Source organism: Cyphomyrmex costatus, unplaced genomic scaffold (genome assembly GCF_001594065.2).
Source record: "Cyphomyrmex costatus isolate MS0001 unplaced genomic scaffold, Ccosl1.0 scaffold182, whole genome shotgun sequence".
In the NCBI taxonomy this organism is placed as follows: domain Eukaryota; kingdom Metazoa; phylum Arthropoda; class Insecta; order Hymenoptera; family Formicidae; genus Cyphomyrmex; species Cyphomyrmex costatus.
Genome location: NW_017275847.1, coordinates 209518 through 236046, shown reverse-complemented (window position 1 = coordinate 236046; position 26529 = coordinate 209518). Strand labels below are relative to the sequence as shown.

Here is a 26529-nt window from a genome sequence, read left to right as displayed (position 1 = left end):
ATGACCGTTCGATTGCTGATACGTAAAGTTTGCATTTCTTCAGGACATGGTAATTCTTTATCCAACTGTCAAAACTTTGTAAAACCTTAAAAGACTGAAAAATGACCTTTTAAGGCCGCGAGATGTAAACTATCAGGTGTCGAGACTGTCGATCGATCACAAGATAATTTTATTGATTACAGCTGGCGCGAGGGACGGTGGTGGCAGAAGGTATCCTGTGATTGTGTTCGTGCATGGCGAGAGCTACGAATGGAGCAGTGGAAATCCTTACGACGGCAGCGTCCTGTCAAGTTACGGAGGAGTCGTCGTCGTCACCATCAACTATAGACTCGGTATTCTGGGTAAGTCATGACAGATGCCTTCGATCCCAATTCAGTGACACCTAGATCCCTCTCCATTCTTGGAATCCTGGAGAACCAAATCTTCTGCGTTTTTGGACCTGGAAATCTTGGGTGTTCGAGAATTCCTGTGTCTTCGTCTATCCTTGGATGTAAGTAGACGTTTGGAATTGGAAATTTCATTCCTAAGTTGTAGGCACGTGTTCATTTTGAATTCTTAAAACTGTTTCCTATTTTCTTGAACTTTTGGATAATAAATTTTAACTCCGGGATCGATTAATTATTAAACTATTATGTCTAAGCATTAGTTTTCTTCGAGTCTTTATTCTTTATATCGCGATTCATTTTATAAAATTTCTTATTTCTAACAAGAGAAAGACAGTAGTGTACACACAGGTTTTACCTAAGTTTAAATATACTTAACTCCAATTAATTCATAGGCAAATGATATAACTCAATATTCAAGTATTCGCGAGGAATTTGCAACAAAGTTTCTCTTGCGCCTTATTGCGTATCGGAAAAAAAACGATTTCTTCTGTTCGATTAACGTTAAATGATTCAAACAATCAAATGAAGCAAAAAAGAGGTCATATAATAAATAAAAAAATTCCTTACTTGCTGCACAACGCTTGTTTTCTATATCAATCAGTGCAGAAGGCACACGAGAACTTTGTTGCAAATTTCTTTGATGCAAATTTCTCACGAATACTTGAACATTGCATCATGCCATTTGTCTATAAATTAGTGGAAGATAAATATAATTAAAAGAAGTTAATTATACCAATAACGAATAATGTTAATGTAAATTGTTAAAAAAATTAATTTTTGTGTATATATCATATATATATTATGTACACTTGCGCACGCACGCACGTATATACGTATGTGCGTATGTGTAGAACAAATTTAACAATACGGAACATTTAAACTGTACACTATGTTTTATCAGCAGTAAAAATTACAAAATATATATAGTTGTTTGAAACGATAGAATAAAAGATATTATACAAAGGGAGTAATCATATATTAAACATTTGTGTATCAAGCATAATACAAATAAAAATAAAATTAACATAAAAAATCACATCAAAATTGGGGATAAGTACTAAAATATGTTTTGTTAGTACGTAAAATCTATGTGTATACTATTTTTGGGGGGATATCTTCCCTTTATAAATTCTTTAAAAATTATTAAGCTTTAATTTACGGATTGATCCATAATTTAGATCCAAATTCTTTATGTATCCACAGTGGATGATTTCCAAAAGTTAGATAAAACCCGTGTATACGCTGTGAATCTCTTCAATTTTTTATATACGTTTCACATTTCTTAGTTTCTATATGTATTCTATACGTTTTTTTCTGCGTTAAACCTCAATAATTAATCTCGATTGCTGAGTCAGATATAACTTTTGCAAACTGTTTAGAACTCAGATAAATCACATATGTTAGCTACTCGCTTAATGGTGTGAAACATTACCTTGCAGCAGTTAAGGTTTGGAACGAACCAGTCGACCGTAGCTCATTAGCTATTTAGAGCCAGTTACACCAACGTCACTTAACGCTAAGTGTGTTTACTCAATTTTCCTACTCTATCCACAACGTTCAGACTATAGAGACTATGATTGCGAAAGGGCTGACCAACCAAAGTCGATGTTGGAGAAACCAATCCTTGAAACCGGTCAATTAGTTCAAAACACTCGTCTGTTCAAGATGCAAACTGCCACGATTCCGCGCATTACGCCAAGGCACCATTAAACAGAATTTGTTACTTTGTGACGTTTGACATGCGACGTTCGCTCATCAGCGAGTAAGAAACCATAGAAAAAGTAGAAGAACATGAAGAAGCGGTGGTGAGAACTTGGCCGCGAATGCCACTGGGATTGCAAGTTCCGGCGACCCAGGTTGTTGCCTGGCAACCCGAGCAACCAAATCTAATAGGAAACTCATTACGGCCAGGTCTTCCGTTTCACCAAACTAAATTCTTGACTCCACCCTTTCTCTCCATCCTTCTCCTCCCCCCCCCTCTCTCTCTCTCTCTCTCACTCACTCACTCACTCACTCACTCATCCTGCTCGTCGAGGCGACAGCAAACTCCGCTGTTCTCGTCCATCACCTTCGTTGCAGGGTATTTCAAAATCACCTCGACTTAAGATTTCAACAAAGGAAAATTAGAAATCATGAAACTAAAAATTCAAGCAAAGTAAAAAATTTAAAGATCTGAGAAACCGACATGCTTTAGATTTGAACTTGATATTAAATTATTAATAGTGGTGAGTATATTTAAACAGGAACTTTAACAGATTTTTTTTTTCAATTATTAATTAATCACTGTTCTTGTAAGATACTATCAGACACTAAACAACTAGTTATTTATGTATTAAGAAAAGTGTGCAAAAACATAAAGAGAAGAGTAACATTAAAAGGGTATTTCTCATGAAAATAAATTCGAAAAATGATACACGAAGACAGCAAATAGTAAATCTATTTTGGAACTTGATACTGTCGATAGTGAAATGAAAAACAAAAAAAACCGCGAGAAAATAACCGTAGAGGGGATCGGGATAAAATGGCAACGCCTAGGAAATTCCACCCCGCAACGCGGCAGTAGTTTTTTTCCTCGTACAACTCCGTTCTTTTTTTTTTTTTTTCATTTTTCTTCGTTTCGAAAAATGATGCGATGCTTTGTGAGCACCGCGCTGGCGATACACCGAGTCCTATTCCCTTCCACCCGCGCGCGTGTATACCAGCGTGTACCGGAAAATTTAAATCAACGAATAGCGTTCAGCAGTTCCATTGTAACGAGAAGAATAGGAGACGCGGAAGCGCAACGCGACAGATACGCCGGAGGTTGAATATCAAATGGGACATGACCGGTGCTTTATTTCTATTCCGCTTTCATGTTCTCGCACCTCTCTGCTGCGTATGAGCGCACGCGAAAGAGCTTTGTGCGTTTTTTCCCCTCTTTTCGACGTAAAGCGCGAAGAATCGTTATTGGATCGGACCAGACATGGCTCGAGGGCTGGAAGCATAGAAGAGACGCCACCAGCCATAAGATGGAAAAGATTGAACGGGATGATGCAAATGTCCCATTACACAAAAGTCTCAGAAGATTCTAATCCTACAGGAATTCAACGTCACAAAAATCCAAAGAGAGACTTGAAGTACGAAAATCACAATCTCAACAATCCGATCGATATCAGATTGCGTCACTAATGTCCTATTGAATAAAAGTTTTAGGAGGTAGATACAACAAGCGGTGAGAATTCAATCTCCTATATAAAACTTTAAGAGACAAAAAGCCTAAAGAAAGATAAGGAGAAGTAAAAGATACGGAAGAATATTCTCTGATGTAAAAAATTTGTAGACAATAATCGTATATCATAAACAATGTATATATAACTCCGAAATAGTTTCCTGAAACATTTTATACCTCCTTGCGGTGAAAAAGTGTGAAAACAAATAAAATATTATTTTGTGTAGATATTATCTAACAGATTTCTTTTTTAATAACTGTTATTACTAACCTTTAAAAGTGCAATTCCATCAAAAATATACATTTGAAAAAAAAAAGCATTATATTATAAATAAAATCTTAATTTATTTTTTACAAATATCTTCATAATAAACTACTTAATGTGCTTATTCTGTTTAATTTTATTTGATTTCTAGAAAATTATTGTTATAAATTCACATATCCATAATATTTTCAAATACTAATAAATCAGAAAACAATCGATAACTTACGTTATTGTTAACAATCGTGATTTTAATTGGAATGTAAAATATTCCAGGTGATCATTAATGTGGTACCAGGTTAACGTGAAAAATATTATTTAGAATTAATTGGATTCGATTGGTTGCGGATGACGAAAACCGATACTATGAAATCTGATCTTGAAAAATAAAATAAAATTAAATTAAAGATTAAAATTAAAATGTGCTCTTATTTAACATGTCTGTTCGTCTCTAAGTCATCAACTCCCAAAGTAGCAATCCCGACAATATTTAAAATGGATATTTATTCTATTTTATTTTTTAATTCGAAAATTATTAAAATAAATTGATACAATTTGTAAAAAACCTATGGAGGAATTTATCAGAAAAACTACTATTTTTTATTTATGAAAAGACTTTTTTAATATACTAGTAGCGCAATTTTGTTTGTAAAAATATAGAGAAGTTCTTTAAAATAACAATGAATCCTATATATATTAGCAGACGTACAGAGAATTTAAGAGAGAGAGAGAGAGAGAGAGAGAGAGAAAGAAACCATTAGCAATCCAAAAGAATCCAAAATAAAAAGAAAACACCAAAAAAGAGTAAATATCTCCATATGCAATTATTCAATAATTAGATGGAACCTAAACTAATTTAATCTTACTTAAAATCCTACACGTGATCCTACATAGGTACTTTTATAAGGAAATTTATAGAAAGGCGAAAGTTGGGCGTTTTTCCACTCAGCATAGGTTTCCAAATTATCGATTTGGTAAAACCAGTGAGAAACAGTCGGCCTGTCGGCGCAACATCGTTGACCTAGATCCTGGCGACAGTAACGCCTCCCTTGTTAAGGCATCGAGTACTCTAAAGTTAATGCGCACCGGCAAGTATATACACGCGGCTCATAATGGGAATAATCCTCTTAGCTCCGCGAAGAACAATCTCCAGTATGTCGACGGGTAAATATGATGGATAATTTAATGGCGCGGCGTTTCGTATGACAACTGCAAAGGAAATATACCGACCAGAGACAAGGTCTCATTGCAGTGGTGAATTATCACGTCCGAACTTGCCAGCAACAACAATCGTCGCTCGTGATTTAATTCGATCGAATGAAAGGAAGGAAAAGGTGAAAAGCCCCTGAAGGGTCGGGCCTGATTCAATTAGCGCTAATCTAATTTTCTCTTCTATCTGTATTAAAAGAGATTGGAACTAATTAACTACATGGCTAGCTGACACCGTTGATAATTCCTGATTTCGTTTAAATTATTAATTCAACAATTAAAGAATAATTGTCGCCAAAAGAGAGAGAGAAATATATCTATTTTTTATTAAATAGTATAGTAATATCAGTCGTTTAATATGGGAATATTAAAATCTATGATTCCAGTATATCAAATTGTTCCTATAGTTCTATAATTGGATCTAGAGGAAGAAAATAGTTCATAATTATCGTACAATATAATGAAAAGCACTCAACTGTAATCATCTGATCGTTACGTATTAAAAGAGCGCATAGTGTCGAAATTTCTTCGTATCGCAAAATTAGTACTATTTCAGTATTCAACCGTAAGGTAGGACTATACGAAACCCCGATGGAACAAATACGAGAATAAATATGTACAAGCCTGGACGGCTGGCAGATTTACGAATCCAGATTTATTTGACGGAAACGGAAGGGAAAGAGTAAAGTCGGTCTATTGACGAATGTATTTCGACAAGGACAAAGTCGAAACGGTTTGCATATCATGACAATGCTGAACCCGACAAATCGGGTAAGACTGTCGCCAATGGCGCCATCCGGCCGTCATAAATATCACCTCGACTCCGCCAATTGATAGCGATATCTCGCTCAGCGAAACGATACACAAAGTAGGACGTGATACGCGTCTGGATACTAAATCATACCCGCTGCTCGCCAGAGCCAATCTCTATATCCCCTAACCATTTAGCTCTTTCACGCGGGAGGGTTGCGCTCGTCGAGGTTTCTAGTAGACCAAATAATTCACATAACAGATGCAAAATTCAATTAATACTTCACACAGAATGTATGTAAATTAATCTTAGCACAACAATCTAATATTATAATTCAATCACAAAAAAAAGTTCTACGAAAAACATCCATTATTTGTTAAGGAATAGAAATAAATTGAAATTTGTTTTTCAAAAAATATTATTAATTAATATTATTAATCAACATAAATCAAAATAAATTGCTAATAATTTTTAAGATTCGAAAAAGTTTTCTTACATAATCAGTCATTTATAAAACTATCGACTATTTATTACAATTAATACTTGTACACGCATGTATCTATCATAGATTTACTATAAACGCGATTAAACACAAATATATATATCTCTAAATATAGAAATAATTAATGACTGAAATTACATCTCTCTATATTTCCCTTTTTCTCTCATTTTTCCCATTCGGACATGACTAATCCCAATTTCATTCTCACGCGTTTATCTCATCTATCATGTAATGGTCCGCGACATGCGACGATCCAAGTTAAGCCCATCGACGGTAATTCCGGTGTGATCACGGCGATGTTATACTAGCCGTAACCGTCGATAATGGACACCGGGAGCATTGCACTAACTATAAGCGGTACTTGTTTTGATTGCAGGCTTTCTAAACGCCAACACAGACTCGCACTTACGCTCGCCAGCGAATTACGGTCTGATGGACCAGATCGCAGCGTTACACTGGGTACAGGAGAATATCGCTTATTTTGGGGGCGATCCCAAAAACGTCACGCTAGTAGGACACGGTACCGGTGCCGCCTGCGTCAACTTCCTGATGACCAGCCACGCGGTTCCTGATGGTGAGTCACGTTTCAGCTCATATTTGTAGCGAACTATCTAGTTTTCGGTCAAAGATTCAGGTTTTTTAAACGATTCTCTGACTTTAGCAGAAAAATCTCCGGTTAACCGCGTGCTCTAAGTTTTGATAAATCGTTGAATTTTCTCAGGCTTTAAAAAGAAATCTCTGACAAAAGAAGGCCAAATCTAATGATTTTTTTTAGAGAGAAGAGTATTACAAGAAAGTAACACTGTCGACAGTATAATAATCAATCTCCGCCAAGAGGACCATAGATTTTCAGTACAATACTTGTCGAAATGTGACAATTATACATCTTCAATTCGTGTTATTGCAGAAGCGCTTCTTTTTACGATACATGAATAATTATCAAAATGTGTGTGAAAAAGCATAAAATAATACCTATAAGATAAATTGCAAAAATTTTTGGTAAACAAAAATTGACTCAAAATTAACCGATTACATTTATAGAAAATGCAACTAATCTACGTAGTATGTGTGAAACACGTCTTATATGCATTTCACAAAAAGACAAACTAATAGTAACATTATACACACACATCAATGTTGTATATAATTTTCTACACAATTGTTGAGTAAAAAATTAAAATATTGGTGTACTATTGATAACTGGTGTTCTGCGAGATATCATGTAACTGAATATCGTATAATTTTATTTGGAAAGAGTAAAATGTATTTTTGAAAGTTCGATCTTGGATACTTGTACTGAAATGTTCTTGTAACAGTTTATTGTCTTGGATCAACACATAGAAAGCTGTTTCTCTTGTGTCGCAAGGAAACAGATAATGTCACGTAGAAACGGTAGAGCGCAGGAGGGGTAGAGGTCGAAGAGCAAGACAATGATACGGAGAAGCTAGGAATAATGGGGTGGTTTACCAGATGCCATAAATTATGGAGGAATCAGCTGGCCCCACCACCATTGACAACTCACAGCTGTAGTGAATTATTATCCAGAAGGTCCTCCGACGATAAGCTTTGCGGTTCCGAAACAGATTGCAATACTCTGTTTTTTGCCTTCTTGAACTGATAAACTCGAGCTAGTATTACGTGACTCGTCGAAGAATACGACGAAGAATAATAGCGATATCCAGCTAAAAAATTATATCATATCTCTTCCTTACGAGCTGCTATTTTCCTGCGCAAAAACTGACCGCGATTCGGCGATAAATAATAAAGAATAATAAAGTTTAAATTCTCTCTCACTGTGTTAGATCATATATCTATAAATTTTTCTAAAAAATTTTTTTAATTTTTAATTTTAGTGTTATTGAATTTAAATCTATGGTATTTTAATATTCTACGCGGAATTTGAAATAATTAAATTTTTTAAATAATTATCTTGTTTAAAAAATTTTTTTATTTTTGTTTCTTATTTCCGTAATTAATCTAGATTTTTATTATCCATTTTTTTTTGTTTGCTTTCGTTAAATATGTGCATCTCATTTCTTCATATCTTGTATCCCGATTTTAACAAATTCCGAAATTTTCTATTTTCCATATATAGTTTCCCGTCTTCTTTGATTTTGTCTTGAATAATTTATATGCTTGAATCTTTGGGAACCTTAACTTCTTCAAATCCTAAAATCTCACGATTTTTCAATTTCTCGATTGCTTCAATCCTGCATCTTAACTTTCTTGATTTTCCTATCCTTATGAATCTAGTTCTTCTTTTTTTTTTCTCTTTAAATCTCAATATTCGGATTTCAGTTCTTCCTTTCCTTTGATCCTACAGCTTTAATTTGTCGAACGCTGGGCTTCTGGGATCTTGTTCTCTCGAAGGAATTAATTAATCCTTAGGTATTATAGAGACCTACCATTAAATCCAAGTAACGCAACGGAATTTGAGTCAGCGATAAACCTTTAATAGTCCTTTAATGTCGCGAGCTTCGACACCATCTTATCGTTCGGTGTCGTTCTCTCGACGACGACGGATATCGGAAGAACGAGGCCATCTTGATTCTGTAATGTCGGAAATACGTCGAGGATGCCGCCAGGATATTCAGAGTTTACCTTGGTATCTCCTTCACTAAATGAATAAGAGCGAATCAGATCGGTCGACATGTATCGGGATAACATCTCTCTAAGACATATTTCATCGAATATCAAGATGATTGACTGACTAAGCTATACATGGAAAGACGTCACTTTTTATTTTATTTTCGCTTGCTTGAATACGCAAATATTACGAGAATATGAGGAAATTTATTAAATATTAAACACGTACACACACACACAAACCTTTCTTACACGATACAAAGTATTTTATAAAGATTATAATATTACTACGCAATAAATTGAAAATAAAGCCTTAAACCTTTTTCATACTGCGTGTAAAAAATTAATAACATTTCATTATATAATTAAGAATAAGTAAATGAAAAATTTAGTAATACATTAATATTGAGAATGATAGGCATAACGTAATAGGTATATCATTAATTAATGAAATAATATAATAATATTGTAGAAGTAATTGAAATAAAAGCTGTCTGTTATAATTAATTAATTATAAATAATAAAGAAGTGTTTTTATACTTTTTAATTAACACTGTGTACGTTGAGATCTGATACGTATATATGTAGTATCTTTCATGGAATCTCTCATCTCCTAGAGATATCAAGATTAACGACTTACAAAATTGGGATTAAGCGACTTATCCCGGTCTTCTGTATTAAATAATAGACGAACTAACCGACGAAACTATGTAACACCGTGTTCGTCCTACCGCCTTAATTTTCTTCGCGCTACAAACCGTGCAATCTCTTGCCTATTCATGTTTTATGTAATGCCCAATTTTGCGACGAAAAAATTAATGACTAATAAGCTTCTACTCGACTCTTTGTGTTGTAGATACTACATTTTATTATTACGACCGAGCAAGAACCTTCCAATATTTTATTTTCCTCTGTTTTTTCCGTACAAAAAATAAAAATTATTAATAAAATAGAGAGATGTTTCAACACTCTCTCGGAAAATAAATAAGAATTCATTTACTTAATTGTTAACTTTTCCCTTTACGTAATATTATAATAATATAGAAACGATGATGTAACTGGTAAAAATGAAGATAATAATAATAAAGCAATTTTTATAATTGTGTGTGCTTGTATGCTGATACAAGACAGATTTTAACTGAAATTTTCTCTATAAAAAGTCTTCGATGAGGTATTTTTCAATACCTCAGCACATTCATCTTTCTAGTTTAGACATCTTGTATATGGCTACGTTCGGCGAATTGTACCCCTCATCTTTAGAGCGGAAATCACTGATAACCTCGTAATGGAAGTCGTTGATTGGAAATAAATCTATCGAGCGGTCGAGATGAGTATTCGTTACTATGCATTGAAACTCGGATTGTATTTCGTTTACTCAGGTAATATCGTAGTTCCGTTCGCGAAGGGAATCGACCCCGAAATCATCTCGAAATTCAATTCTGCGTCGCGATATATAATCTCTTTCTACGCGAACAAACATTTTTGTATTACGAGATACGATTTGTAAATTCCGAGATAAGGCCAGGCCCTTTCGAAAAGTGCGACACGAAGATTCCACGCGTCGTATGGATTCCGGAATCGCATCTTGAATCGCGCAGCGATTCTAAGATATAGAATTTTTACGATGCAGAACATTTCCGGGAACATTTCCTAGCGTAGAAAGAACATAAAGATTGCAACGTTGCTAGAATTGTACGGAACAATAACAGACGGGAAATATTTAACAACTAAAGATCTTACACAAAGTGTTGTTAATAATTATATAATTATACCTCTATTTTTACATTTCTGTACCAAGCGCAAGATGTTAAAAAATGTTAATATATCGTCTTAATAAGGCCCTCATTTATTTATTATTATTAATAAGAATAATGAATTACTTTTTTACATTCGAGGTTTCTAACAAACCTTGCGAAACGCACTGTATGTGACATCGATGGCTCAATTGCAGGTCTGCTGTTTCATCGGGGCGTTCTGATGTCGGGCAGCGCGCTTTCACCGTGGGCGTTAGTGAGAGGCGCCGCCAATTACGCCATGCAGGTCGCCAAACACCTAAATTGTTCGTCGGTGAGTATACCAGCAAACATGTCCCTCTGATCGCGCCGAAATTATCCTGCGCGTCAGCCTATAATTTCATTAACCCTTCTACCACCCATATATGGAACTTTCTTCTCAAAAGCATCTATCAACGTAGAATTTAGCGACACAGGAATTTAGATCAACGCATATTGCACATGTGTGTGTTCAAGAATGCATCAGATATATGTATAATACATATGTACTACAATCTCTGTAAAGAGACTATATAGAATTGAAAATATTATATATTTCCGTATAAAAATGAACGTTACATACATATAAAACAATTCAATAAGGTCAATATTTAACAACTTAATTTTATAGTTTATAAGTGAATTTTTTTTCATTTTACTTTAATTATCATTTTCACTTTACTTAATTATTTTTTAAAACCATGTTTACTTCTTATTGAAACAATTTATTAACCAGGCGAATCTCTCAACCACCGTCAAATTTTTACTTTCAAAAGTAATATTACTTAATAATATTACTACTCAAATATACATACTATAATACAGAAAAATCTGTAATTTTTCATAATCTTTTTATTTCATTAAAAATTATGTGTAATACATTCTTAACCATAGAGCAGTTAAAATTAGTTTTTATGGAATAAAAATATAAGCTTTTTTGGACAAAATTTAAGCAGCAAATCTTTTAAGGATACTAAAAAAAATTTGAAAAATTCAAAAGCTTCGAACAGATTTAACTTTACGTGTATTGAACGTGACGAATCCAGCGTTAATTTTGTTAAACACATTTCGTTGATTTCAGTTTACAGGATGAGACCGATCGACAGAATACAGTGTACTTGTTATATTTCATCATGTCGACAGCCTCTCGGCGTTAATTCTTATTCGCTCGTTTTCGAGCTCGCATAATTCGCGATAATTCCGATCGTTGGCGACGAAACGACCGCGTAAAAGCGGGCGGGCATAAATTAAAATATCAAATGCGAATATACTCGCGTACCCGGTGTTTTTACAGCATTAATTACGCAATACCAATTATATTAACGGTGCGTTTCAATTAAGCTAATATACACTCGAGACATCGGCCCAAATAGGCGACTGCGCGCGCACTTTCAATAAAAGGGACGTTAAATTTCGCAAATTGCAGACTGGGCGATGCAAATTTGGTACGCGCACAGCTATAATATACATATGTATATAGTCCAGCTGTGACAACTATTCTATCAGTTAGAAATTTCTTGATTGTTCGAATATAACGTTTCATATATCGATTTTATGAGAAATAACATTAAATGAAATTATAACTGTACATATATCTCAAATTTCAATAAAAAATACTACCATATCATTATTGCACAGATTCGCCATTGCTATCCAGCTTTTGTTGTCTTTTTCCCATTCTTCCCTTTTTCTCTCTGGATATTCTCTTGCACTACGAGCTATGGAAAATATGTTGTCCTCGGTTGACGGTTATTTTATTAAAGGTGAATTACGTACTTGGTTCACTTTATAACCGCAAAGCCGCCGTGACGTATCCTTTATTGAAATTGATACGCAGCGCTGTAAATTCCGGCGACGATATTCCCGATCGGGTCGGAGAGTCTCGATATCTACAAGCCCGTCGCGTTTTCTCGTCCATCAAAAATAACGCAATAAACGATATCTCGGTTCCAACAGTGTTTTCCCAATTCGAACTTTCCCCTGTGGATATTTCGGGTGTGTGGACGATGTGGACGAAGGCGGGAGTGGAAATAAAATTGATTCCCGCTACAAGTGCGCCGATCCGAGCGGCATAATATAATTCCCATCTCAATTTCCATTTTGCACGCCGCCATTTTTCCAGAGAATGCTTTGGAAACATCGAGAAACAATTGACGTAATCCTCGTTTAATCGTTACTTTTAATCGCGAACCGCAAATCGGAAGCGTTTAGGCTTGATAAACCATATTTTTGGATTAATGATCCAAAGCTTCAATAGATATTATGTAGAAAAAAACAAAGAAAGGAAAAAAGTCTCGAATTTTATTCAATTCTTTTTTGTGCAAATTGTTCTTTCGATATTAAAATACACACACACCATCTCTCTCTCTCTCTCTCTTGCAATTACGTCTATTTTCTAAATGTCTATTAAACAAATTAAGTGATTCATCTTTCAAGATGTTCGGGTTACACAATCAGCTAAAAATATCATCCAATTAAAGTCATATATTAGTCAAAAACTTGACCATAAATACATATGCCCTGTGAAGCTGCAAAAGATAAAATAACAAATAATCTGGCTTATAATAGTTAAATAATCATATTCATTTGAAATTTTATAGATAAATAATTTTTAAATGAAGCAAATTCAAATAAACTTTTGCACTATTTGTTAGAGTATTATTATAGTACATATAAAAAAGCTGATTTAATTTGCGTATGCTGATTAAATTTGCAATCATCATATCTTAAAAAAGGCGTGTAGACGTTTTTTTGAAGCCTCTATTCGTTGAGGCAGTTAAAGTAATCCGAAAATGGTGAATTTTGGTAACAAGGAATTTTCGGGGACGCTCTTTTAAAAACATGGTAAAAATTATGATAATTAAAAAAGACTTATCCAATATGGCGGACGGAAAAGATGCGAAAATCTTAAAGGTTTTCCTATTTCGGCGAAACTTGGATTAAGGGGGCTTACGCGGACGCTGATTTCGAATCTGTGATCAAAATTAGGAAATTCCAAATGGTTAATCCAAAATGGCGGACGAAAGTGTTGCGAAATACATAAAAATTTAAAATTTTCAGCGAAATTAGGTAAATGGGGATTACCGCGAACGCTGATTTTGATTCCGTGTCCCAAATTTTTTAATTCAATATGGCAGACGGAAATGTTGGGGAAATGAATAAAATTTTCCGAATATGACGAATTTAATAAGACGCAAAGAAATGTAATTATAATTTAAAGCTTAATCGACTATGCTTTGGTGTAAATTTTGTAAGAGAAAATTATATGGTCGTTCAAAAAAAAAAAGAATCGCGCGCGTAGCGCTCTGTGAAGTTGGCACCCCTAAATGCGAATATTGGTAATATCATTATTGCATTCGTTTGTCCGCCCGTTATTTTCTTTGCTCCACCCCGCAAAAAAAGGTTATACACAAAAAAAAATTGTAATATCCCCAAGTGATAATTTTTCATAATTATGTACGGGTATCGTTTGTCCACAACGCGCACGTGATTGTCCACCCATTATTTTCATTTGTCCACCCTATTTTCATTATATTTTTCGTAATAATGTAAAATAATCACTTGGGGGGGTGTTACAATTTTTTTTTATGCATAACTTGCATTAATGGGTGGACAAACATGGACAAACAGTGGACAAACAAATGTAATAATGATATTACCAATATTACAGATTCCAACTTTACAGAGCTGCTTTATGAAGTTGGCACCCCTAAATGCGAATATTGGTAAAATCATTATTGCATTCGTTTGTCCACTGTTTGTCCACGTTTGTCCACCCTCCAAAAAAAAGTTACACACAAAAAAAGATTGTAACATCCCCAAGTGATTATTTTTCGAGTTCGTATCGATTGCTTGAGAATTCATTTTACTAAATTAATGATTTTTTCGAAAAAATACGAATGAAAAATATAAAAAAAAAACGAAGAACAACTGAATAAGATTAAAAGAAGACGAAAAGTATCATCTTCATGACTATTTCAAGAAGCGGGGAAAAATAAAAAAATAAAAAAAAAATACGAAAATCAATAATTTAAAATGAAGACAGTTAATTAAAACTAACGGAAAAAAAGGAAAAAACAAATAATAATCTCATAAATTAGACAAATCCGGAAAAAAATTTCAAGGATGTATAAATGCTTAAATATTTTAAAAAATTAAGTAAAGAAAGAACCTACGTTGTAATTTTAGGGGGATTAACAAACCAGTTTGGTCTTTTCCAGATTTGTTTGTGTATCCCCAATAATCCTGAATCGCGCGCGTAGCGTGCGCAGGAAAAGGCTAGTACTATAAAATGCGAGTTTACATAAGAAACAAAATAAACCAGAAAATTAAATAACTTTCAAATAAATAAGAAATTCTGCTTAAATTTTATATAAACATAAGTATAGAAAAATCTATAAAATTTTTATATTTTTGCTAAAACTTTGTGATGTGACATCCTTAACAATGTACCAGTTTCTACAAAAAAATGACTGAAATTTATGCTATTGTATTTTATTATAATGAATATTTATGTACACATATAAACCAGTTCAATAAAATCAATATTTATATTTAACAATTTTATAATTTATTACAAGTGGAGGTAAATATTAAAAAAAGGAGAACCACCTCCAATGACCTTGACCTTGACATATGTTGTGACTATCTTCATCACTAGGTTTTAGGTGGCGGTCGCTGTCCGTTTAAAAGTTATGAACAAAAAAAGTTTGAAAAATTATGTCTTTTTTCTAGTACGATGAAACAGAAATTTTCTGCTTTAAAGTAGATTTTACTACTTTCTACGTAGAGCTACCTCACACCAAAAAATGATTAGTCACTCATGCAATATTTCTATGTATACCACCCCCCAGCCACAGGGTGCACGACTTCCCACATAAAGCGAGGAATGGGTTGGGTTAGGTTATTTTTAACAGTTGTGGAGGCCCCTCCGTAGGGGGGGAGTGGAACCCACTGCATCCACGCATACACTTCACAACGTAGAAATAAGATATTATTCTTTCAACTTTTTTGTGAAAAATCTAAAAATTTAAAGAATAACGTTTTATTTCTGCTATGTTATAAAATGTATGTGTGGGTTCCGCCCTCCCTCCTATAGGAGAGCTCCACGACTTGTTAAAAATAACCGAACCCAATCCATTCCTCGCTTCGCGTGGAAAGTCGTGCGCTCCTTAGCAAGGGAGTGGTATATACGATACATATAATAGTCATGTGACATGAATGACTAATCAATCTTTTTATTTGTTTTTAAATTTCGTGCACTATTGAACTCGAGAGTTGTTGAACGCATACGCATGTGATCACAAATCATAGAGGAAAGTGAGGTGAGAGTCGCTTCGCGTGGAAAAGTCGCGCTGTATAGTAGAAATAAAATGTAATTTTTCAAACTTTTTTTGTTCATAACTTTTTAACAGACAGCGACCGCTATCTAAAACCTGATGGGGATCATTCAGGGTCACGACTTTGACAACATATGTCAAGGTCAAGGTAATCGGAGGTGGCTTCCTTTTTCTTAATATTTACCTTAAATGGAAATTTGATATATATCAAAAATATATTATATATTAAATATATAATATATTTAATATATATCAGTTCTTATAATGAAATAATTTTTAATCCATGTTCTAAATATCCGCTAAACTTTTTATATTAGGTATCTACTTTCAAATACAGTATAGAAAAATTTATAATATTTTTATATTGCATTTGTTTTTGTTTTTGTCATGTTGCACTTTCTTCGTTTTGTTAAAAAATATGTGCGATATATCCTTAAACGATATTCTTGTCAAGTTCTTGCAACAAATACTTCCTTATTTAAAAAAGAAATTTGTTCTTTTCGTCTGTTTATCGCATGCGATAAACTGCGGATAATGCGAAAGATAACTCATGTGGCAAATCATCCGAGCATAGCGAAAGACATTTCAGAGTTGACGCGTTTTGCGTGGGATGTGCGGGATTGCGTTGGGAAAGGGTCGACATTTTCCGGCGGCATTTCCCGGCGAGGATATACCGCCGGAACAAGGCGGGTGCGACCTTAACGAGGCTACCACGTCCCTGCACTGGCACACACCGCCGTCAAGGTAAACAAGATTTTCGTGCGTCTCTCAGCTAAATTCAATGGCGTCCAGAGTTGGACCGAGAGCCCACCGGCCTCACCAAGCGATTCGCTTTAATTTCGGGGTCGCACGCAAATGAATTGCTTTAGCGTCTGTAATCGTCTTTGGAAATCCAGCTCCCAACGCAGACACAGTGGTTACCCGCAATCGAATGTCGAATCGCCCGCTGACTAAATGCGACGTCCTGCGTGTGTGCAAATTGCCCGTTCGTACGTGGACAGGGACTATCGTTCTCGATCGAACGAGGAGCGCGTCTGATTCTGCCGATTCTCGTCCCGATAAAATTACCCGGCACAATCGCGTTAAATGTTACGACTTAATAGGATATCCTGCAGGTCACGATCTTAATTGTAATGACAGATAGATACTATGGCCAATCTGAAGCTTCGTTTTCTATAAAACAAAAATATCGATGAAATTATTAACGGTGATCATTCAATTTTTTTTTACATTGCTCATGATTGTAATTTTTAATTATTATCTACATTACATATAATTACGTTTTATTACTGTAATTAAATATACCTATGATTCTGTTAATTTCTTCGAAATTAAATGAGGAATATAATTTTACTATTTACTCGCAATATCTAGTCTATAAAATTATATTTTTTTAATCGCTTGAGGAAAGATAGTAGTTAAATTTGCAGAAACTGAAAATAGCAGTTCATTTTCAAGAAATCTTTAAAAAAATTTAATGAATCAAGTAGAAGATTTTCCTTCTCATTAAATACTATGTATTTTTATCTGTATTAAAAATGTATCTACAATTAAAAAGTTTCTTATACAGATTCACATTATGAATCACGACTGCAGCAGTTATTTCCTCTTAAACGTGAAAAACTTGATTACCTTATTTTTACTATGTAAGAGAAAATTGAAAAATATTGGAAAACGTTAATATCCCTCTTTTTTATACGCTTAAATATAAAAATGTGTTAATGGATTCTAATAGTTATGATTCTTCTGAAGTGTCGATTCTATTCTGTCATAGGTAGCGGAAGATCCTCAAGCCCTGTTAAAGTGTTTGAGAGATGTGTCCTTGAGTGAATTGGTATCGGTGCCTGTTAAAGGGCTGGAGTTTGCGCCAGCTTTTGGCCCCAGTATAGACGGCGTTATAATCGATCCTGGCGATCCCGAGGATCAGGACTACACCCTGCAAGTCGACACGATCAATACGCTCAACAACATCCTTCTGAGAAAGGATGTCGTCGCGAAACTGTCGAGGTATCGTAACTCCTCTTTTTGTTTCAATCGTTATAACTAGCGGAATCGAGCATCGAGGCAAGGGAAAATAAATAGCGCGAGAAACACAATATCGGACTTCTGAAGGAATATCACGAGGAAAGATAAAATCGCATCCTACAACATCGAGAATAACTCTTTCATTCTTTGTTGAAAAATATGATAAGCTCGCATAAACAAGATTGTAAAGAATCGAAAAAATCTTAGCGTCTAAAGTGTAAATGGAAGATCCTAGTATTTAAGAATCTCTCATGAATTCAAATGTAGATAGTTTAAACGTTTTATAAATATGTTATTAGCGACAAATACTATATATGGTAATGCGCGCGTAGCGTTGAAATTTTCTATACATAAATACAATTCTACAAGCTTGCAGAATCCATGACTAAAAACTTCTCGTTTCGCAGGAAACTTTTTGTACTTTAAGATGAAGTTTATAAATCTGATAATATTTTGTAAATCGCAAACTTCTTAATATTTTGTGAAATTTCTTTTATCCCTATTAACCGCCAGGTAAAAAAAAATCTTGAATTCACAGGTACGATTTGATGGTGGGTGTTGTTCGTTCAGAAGCGTATTTTTCGTTAACCGCCGACGATGCTCAGTATGGGATTGAAGCTGATAGAAGGACAAAGATTTTACGGGAATTTGTGCGGAACACGTACACGTATCACCAGCCGGAAATCCTAGCAACTATAATAAACGAGTATACGGATTGGGAACGACCTGTGCAACATCCCGTCAATATTAGGTAAATTCTAAAGAAATTTAATTAAAAATAAATTTCATAACGATACTTCTTTATTTACTTTAATTTATCTTCGTTATATATCTATTTTAGTTTATCTTTAGCTATTATTTATTTTACCGATGACGAATAAATCAACTGTGATATTTATTTAATAGTACATTTATTAGTTCTTCAATCTACAATTATTTGTTTCAATATTTATTAATTATTATGAACCAACATTTATTTATTGAAAAAAAACATTTTATTTTTAAATATTTTCTTTTTATCTAAATCCTATACTTTTTTATTTTAATTGTACTTAGTATTTTTAATAAATTTCGCTCGTTTTTTTTGCAGTGCAAATTACAATAACGGTCTACATCGAGCTAAATGGATTTAATATAGTTCTCCGATAGAGTTGAACGCAGATGTTACAATGATAAAACGCAAAAAAGCATAATAACGGAAACTCTGAGCACTAAGGTTGACATTCATTTGTTTGTGTTAGATTCTGTTTTAATAAATAATAATAAGACTCGTCAAGGTCGTTCGTGTCTTTTTGTGAGTTAATACCATTGTTTTGTTTCTCAATATGTAGCATTTTTGAAATTCTTCTTTTATGGTAGTTTGTGTTTCAGTATCTATAGAATTGCAACTCCTTCCCAATCGAAATTATGGTTATGTTTTAATCTGAAATGACAGAATGTCTAAAGGAGTTATGCTTTATGTTATTTCTATGTTCATTTGTACTTGAGTTGTCTTTTGGTTTGTCCTACATAAGACGTTATACACAGTATTCACAATCGATTTTGTAAAACGTTGACGCTAATATCTGTAAGAATCATTGATAAATATGACCTGTGAGTTCAGAAATGTATGACATTTTAGTTTTTCATTTTCATTTCTCACTTTATATATTCCCATTTATATTAAAAATTTAAGAACTATATTAATCCATTTAACTCGATATAGACCGTTATTTATTGTAATTTGTATTTATTATTTTTATTATAAAATCAAAATAATTATATATACATAAATTAAAATTTTGCAGAATTTCCTTCAATTATAACAGTTTAGATTTCATGTTTTACTTTACCTTAATTTTAATATTTATCTTTAAATTTTTATTTTCAAAGTTTGGAAGAAATTTACGAAGTATATTTATAAAAAAAAAAAACCTTCAAAAAAGATATATATCTTTTTCAGAGATGAGACTCTCGAGGCCTTGGGGGACGCGAATACAGTCGCTCCGGCAACGAGAACCGCGGATCTTCACAGTCAATCCCATAGGAACTCCTATCTATATGTCTTCGACTATCAAACAAAATTCGGAGACTATCCTCAGGTTTGCTATCAGAGTATACTTTTATCGCACAAGTTAGAATAAAAAAAAATGGAAGAATCTAGATATTACAAGAATCAATAATACTAGATGTTACAAACTCTAAAAAATAAAAGATATTTAGAAATGTATCTGATTATTTTTTATATTATACAATAACGTTAATATTATTACCAAAATCTATATTTTTAATATTATTCGATTTATTTTCCAAATTGTAAAATTTAATAATAATCAATAAATTTTGCACACTTTTATAGACTTTAAATATAGAAAACGGTTAAAAAAGCGTGTATTAAAAAATTCACATTAATAAAAAATAACACAGTAAAGATAAATTCGATTTATGCCTACTATAATCTGTTCCATTTTTCATATTATTCATTTATTAAAGTCACTTATAACGGCTATATATGAGACAGAAGTTGGGATTCACCGGAAATACGACAACATGGCGGCGACTCTTGCTCATATCTGATTTCAGAACTTACGATGGGGATGGGGGACGTACGGCCCCTTTCCTCCCTCATTCCCTTTTCCTATACCTGTTCCTAGTTTCAAACTTTGAATGAATTTCAGTGGCGCGATTATTAATGTCATATATATATTAGCAATATCCACACACACACACACACACACACACACACACATACTCCACTCTTCCGAGTATCTAACAAGAAACGGATGTGTAAAAGGAAATCCGAAAATTGGATCGATGAGATCAGTTATTACCGCTGCGCAGAATTTTGGAATATTGTCTCAAGATATATATTTTTGGTGCACTTACATTAGAAACAGTTTGTGATACATCTATGTATATGGAATACACCGAGTAAATACTGAAGTACACACTGAAAAAAATAATAAATTTAATAAATATTTGTTTGAATATAGTTCTAAGCAATTATTTGCTAAATGTAAACATATACCTATTTGTTACAAAAATCATTTATTTGATTTAATCATTTTTTTTATTAAGTATCTAAATATTTATTTACTATAAATATATGTTTACTTAGTACTATTCAAAGAAATATTATTAAAATTAAGAAAAATGTTTTTCAGTTTATATAAATATGATACGAGGAAATTAAAAAATTTTTAAGTCTTTGACAAGAAAATAATCTTGTTAAAAATTGTTTTCGACTTTTCACGAAAGATAAAATTTCGCTGAATAAATTATCACCTTCATATTTATCTCTCCGTAAATTCGAAAAACAACAGCGAAGAAGTGGAATTTAAAAAAAAACCCGAACGACGGAAGGAGAAAGAGGAGGACGAGAAGGAGAGGATTTGAAATTCCACGTTCACCTCGCACCTGCAGCTTCCGCGCACTTTTTCCTTTTCACCTCATGCCGTCATTTCTACCAGCACCTTTATGCCTTACACCCGGTGCACTTTGCATACGAATATCGTCTGGCACCTCGACCTGGCGATCACCGTTGCCGTCACCAGCAAAATGAAAGTGCATTAAACGTTCAACGCATACCCTCTCGTCTCGCCTTCCCGTCTCGTTCCATGAAGTCAACGAAGAATAAGGATCGCGCGTAAACGCTGCAACGAACTTATTGCGTCTGCACGACTGCATCCAGAAAAACGTTTCGGTTGCATTCGTAGAACGTTCGCCTCGCAAGAATATAACGCTAACTGGATATTTTATATTCCTGTGCTGTGAAGTGAAATATATAACTCGACATTGAAACATTTTTATTGTAGTATTATTTAATATTTCGAGAAAGGAGTTTCGTTCAGCTAATTGCTAATCAGTTATTGCAAAATGAGTCATAACAGAATAATATGTTGATACACGTTAATTCATCAAAACGTGATCATAATCAAAAGAGTAATTATTTCCTGTTTAATGAACGATAATTTAATCGTGATTTGATTACTGTTATTATTCATTAAGCATTCCAACGGTTTATTCTGTAATTGTTAACATCAACCGCCAATTCTGTTATTCAATAATTATTATTGGATCGTATTTTATTCTTGGATCTCGAATTGGAGCATAAAAACCGCTTTAAAAGTCGGCTACAGATAGAAACACGATTCCGCAATTTCTCGTGGATAATTCTAATTTTTTGAGGACACAAACTCTGCACTCGGGCTTGTTAAAATGGCGGACAAACTCGAAGTTTGCAGAATAGGCTGAGGTATTTTTACAATTTCAATGAGAAATCGTAGGTGCACCTATAATTTCTGCAGAAATTCCACGAGTGCTTTCGTATAAATGAACGTGAAAAAGGATTCTTCGAAAAAATGTTTCTGAATATTACGGTTAGGTCCGCACTCCGCCAATCCTTTAATTCCCTCCCTCTTCGCTTCGATTACGTAATTGAATTATTAAGACCAAAATCGGAGTCACTCTGAATCAACTAATTTTTATATCTATCTGTCATTTTAAAGAGAAAAAATAAAGAAAGAAGATAAACACAAGAAATCACACCGCAGTTTACAAATTTTGGAAAATAATCAACACTTCTGATTTGTTTCCTAATTCCAATAAAATTTTTCATTGTATATCAAAAATCGGATCTGATGAAAATAGTTAGTATAGGAACATTTAACATACCTTTTTGCACAAAATCTTTTAAACTATTATTATTATCATATTGTATTATATATGCATAGAAAAAAAAGATAAAAACAAAAATAACAGCATATAGAAACAGAAATAAATTCCTATTTTTACTTTAACTCCTATTTATATTAGAAACAAAATTAAATTTTTACTATACATATTGTGTTAATTATTTTAGAGACCAGGATGTATCCATGGGGAGGAGCTGCCATATTTTTTCGGAGCGCCCTTAGTTGGAGGTTTGTCTCATTGGCCGAAGAACTATACTAGAGCCGAGATAGCGCTCTCCGAAAGTGTGATACTCTATTTGACAAACTTTGCACGTACGGGGTAAGTTGTGGAAAAAAAGCATCTTTCGTCGCGATGTTTTCGTAAAAAAAAAGGCCAACCGGTTTACTATTAACGATCTTTTTCATCAGAAATCCGAATGAGGGTACTCCTGATCCTGGACCTCTTGGTTCCAGACCGGAAAGGACCAAGTTTAAAAATATCGACTGGACCGCTTATGAGGCTGTCCATAAAAAATATCTTAGTATAGGTAAGTCTTTGTAACGTTTCTCTTTAATCAAATATTCTTTCATGAAATCTTCCCGTTGTATTGAAAAAGTTTATATTTTCTTGACATTTTTTTAATCTTGTGTTTCGGCACATACGTTTTAATTTAAAAACTACTTATCAAATTGAAACTTAATATATAGCTATTTCGATAATTTATTCGATTTTAATATTAATAGAGATATTCAATGATGAAGTTAATATAGCGATTAGAAAAAATAAAAACATAAAAAAAAATCTCTGATTTTCATAAAATTCGATTTTAGAGAATTTTTAATTTAAAGTAACATCAAGTTTCTAGTTTAGCTCTATTTGAAGTTCATTAGTTACTACGCAAGCAGTACTTATTTTTATTTCCAAATTAACTTCTAAACTTTAATTATGAATCCTGTAACACTATATAGATTCTGTTTCATTGAAGATTACTACCTTTGAAATTCAACATTTTCCGATTGCGTCCAAACTCAGCTATACTAAAACGAGTTTTACAACAATGATATTATTTTTTTCAATGTTTAAATTCTGGCCAAAATATATCAAATTTAGCGACTCCGAAAATCATTAGAAAATAAGATCTTAATAAAAAATTTTAAGTTTTTTATACATGTTTTATGGCATAAAAATTATTATAATAATATATAATATGAAATAAACAAACTTGTTTATATTTTATTAATTTTATAGAGCTCAAATCGAAATTGAAGAACCACTATAGGGCCCATCGCCTTTCTTTTTGGTTGAATTTAGTGCCCGATCTTCATAAACCCGGCTCAGATGACGTTCCTAGGTCGCATCATCTTCTCGATGCTGAGCAGGTATTACAATGACATTATAAAAACAATTGCTAATTAATCATACAATTATCAAAATTGAAATCAGTTGAAGCAATTAGCTCAGGAAGAATTTTATTGTTCAGGTGCCACCCAGATTTATTCAGAGGCTACCAACAACTGCGAGAACGACTACGTTGGAAGTAACTTCTATCGAGAAATCCTTGTCTAATATGTCAACAATTATACCAAGTGACATTACTTTTGAGGATTCCACGGCGTTACCCGAGGATGGCTTCGCGGCGTATTCCACCGCCCTGAGCGTGACAATCGCGATCGGCTGTAGTTTGCTGATCCTGAATGTACTCATTTTCGCCGGGGTGTATTATCAACGCGACAAGAGTAACCACCAACACCACGGCTGCTCGAAGAAGCGTCAAGAGAACGGTCAAATGCCGAACAACATTTGCGGCGAGCTGGAAACCAAAACCGCCGAACGACATCATATCCAGCACATACCGCCGCCGGAGTTTGCTGATCTCCAAAACAATACCTGTCACGTGCCTATGCCGCCCCCGCCACCGAAGAATACGAAGCCCGGCAAGCCTGGCCAGAACCTCATCATCAGTCCTAATCAGCTGCAGCAAGAGAGCTTGGCCATGACTGGCACTGGAACCTTGAAGAAGGGACACAATCACCCTCAGATCATGGAGGAATTAAGGGTCTGACTTTAGGAGACCACGTGGCCACCGAACTAACATGGCCGCGAGGAAATTAGAATCCTAAAACAACCGTCATGGAATTACTTTGAAATAGAAATCATTTTCTAATTATCAATCTGATCATGGACATAATCAGGACATTGAGAAAGAAACACAATCATTGCCAGGTCACAAAGAAGCTGAGAATCATACTTTAGTGAATACCGAAACTTTTAGATTAAAAACTGTCGAGTATTAGGAAACCGTACTGAGATAACTTTTCAGAATGTTTCTCGTCAACGGTTTTTGGTCAGAAGTGGCAAAATCTTGCAAAAGAAACCGCAAGACGATTAAAAGAGACAAAGTATGAAGTCAAAAACGGAAAATCGTTTCAGAAATAATGTTATCCAACGATACTCGACGGAAAATGGAACAATTCTTCAAAGTTTTTCGAAGCGTGATATTGTCGATAGATAGGAAGTGATAAAGGATGAAAAGTAAATGGAGAACTTTCATTGTTACGTGAAAAGTACGTATTAGTGCCAGAGAGAGGCGTGACTGGGATCTTGAATCCGGAAGTTAACTGCTGGCCTTTATTGTAGACCTAGAAAAGGTCGAGGTCCAGTCGTTTGGGCCAAGCAGTGTCGCTTCCATTCGCTAGTTGCTGCCCCTGTGTTAGTGACACCGCCATATACTGTTATCGTTTTCTACCTTTCGAATTTGCGACCAACTGCCGAAAATCACATAGTCTTCGACGAATAGACAAATCTGCGTTAAGTAGGACTCTTCATCCTCAAGAAAAGAGTTTTATCGTATTATATTTCCCCTTTTGATATTTTTTATCATGTTATAAGTATATATTCTATTTAAAGATTCTAATTTTATTACTGACACTATTGATACCTTCTTTTATATATTTTTTCAATTTTCATTAAAATTTGTCATAACAAATTAGTAAACGATTTTCTTACGCACACAAACAAAATTGTCAAAATTGATGGTACTTTCTTAATCCTTTGTGTTGTTTCTTTATCTTTCCTCTTCTTTCATTATATTTTCATGTAATATGGACTGCAGGTTCGAGCCGATTTAAGTCGTGCCGAGACTGTCCTCGCTCTTCCGAGAGATAATGATTATGACAATGGTTCGAATCGCTGCCACGACGATTCATTTCTATGACGTCGATCGTTCAAATGCTCAATTAAATATTTAATTAATACTTTCTTTCTCTCAATGATAATGTGATTAAATTTTTTAATCAAATTTATTCTTAACAGCAAAATTTTGCCATGACAAAGATTGACAAAATAAAAACATTTCAACAATTTCGTGGAATTATTACAATATTCTAGTAATTTTTGCAAATTAAAGCATAAAATAAAATTAAGATAAATTTCTGTACAATAAAAATTTGATGAATTTGATGAGATGAAAGGGTTAAGTAGATAATCGAGAATCGAATAATTTCTTTTTACCTTAAGAACAAAGAAAAGTCGATAATTGACAACACTCAACAGTATATACTGCCAAATGATCGCGAATTAAAAAAATTTACGGATCGTTGAATGAGAAGTAATATAATAAGTAAGTCAAAATTCGAAGAAAGCTGCTGCGATAAAAAAACGCGTTGTGTTTAATACATCAATGTGTTTTTAAAAAATAAGACAACTGCAAATTTAATCAGTTTTATTGATTCAAATAATTGATTTAAACATTTCCAAAAAAGAATTATATGCGAGGCAGGCATTCGTACAATAACTGATTGCAAACTATTTGAAAAATTATATTGTTATATTGTTCA

General features: G+C 33.7%; 1 protein-coding gene across 1 annotated transcript; it reads left to right on the top strand.

Annotated features, from left to right (window-relative positions):
* Positions 1-25548, top strand: Nlg3 (Neuroligin 3). The gene is made up of 11 exons (XM_018537747.1): positions 1-49; positions 183-341; positions 6695-6892; positions 10856-10971; positions 17790-18022; positions 18579-18791; positions 19983-20121; positions 22881-23032; positions 23122-23240; positions 23942-24072; positions 24174-25548. The coding sequence occupies exons 1-11, from the start codon at positions 1-3 to the stop codon at positions 24753-24755; spliced, it is 2091 nt and encodes a 696-aa protein (XP_018393249.1). The 3' UTR covers positions 24756-25548.
* The last annotated feature ends 981 nt before the right edge of the window (positions 25549-26529 follow it).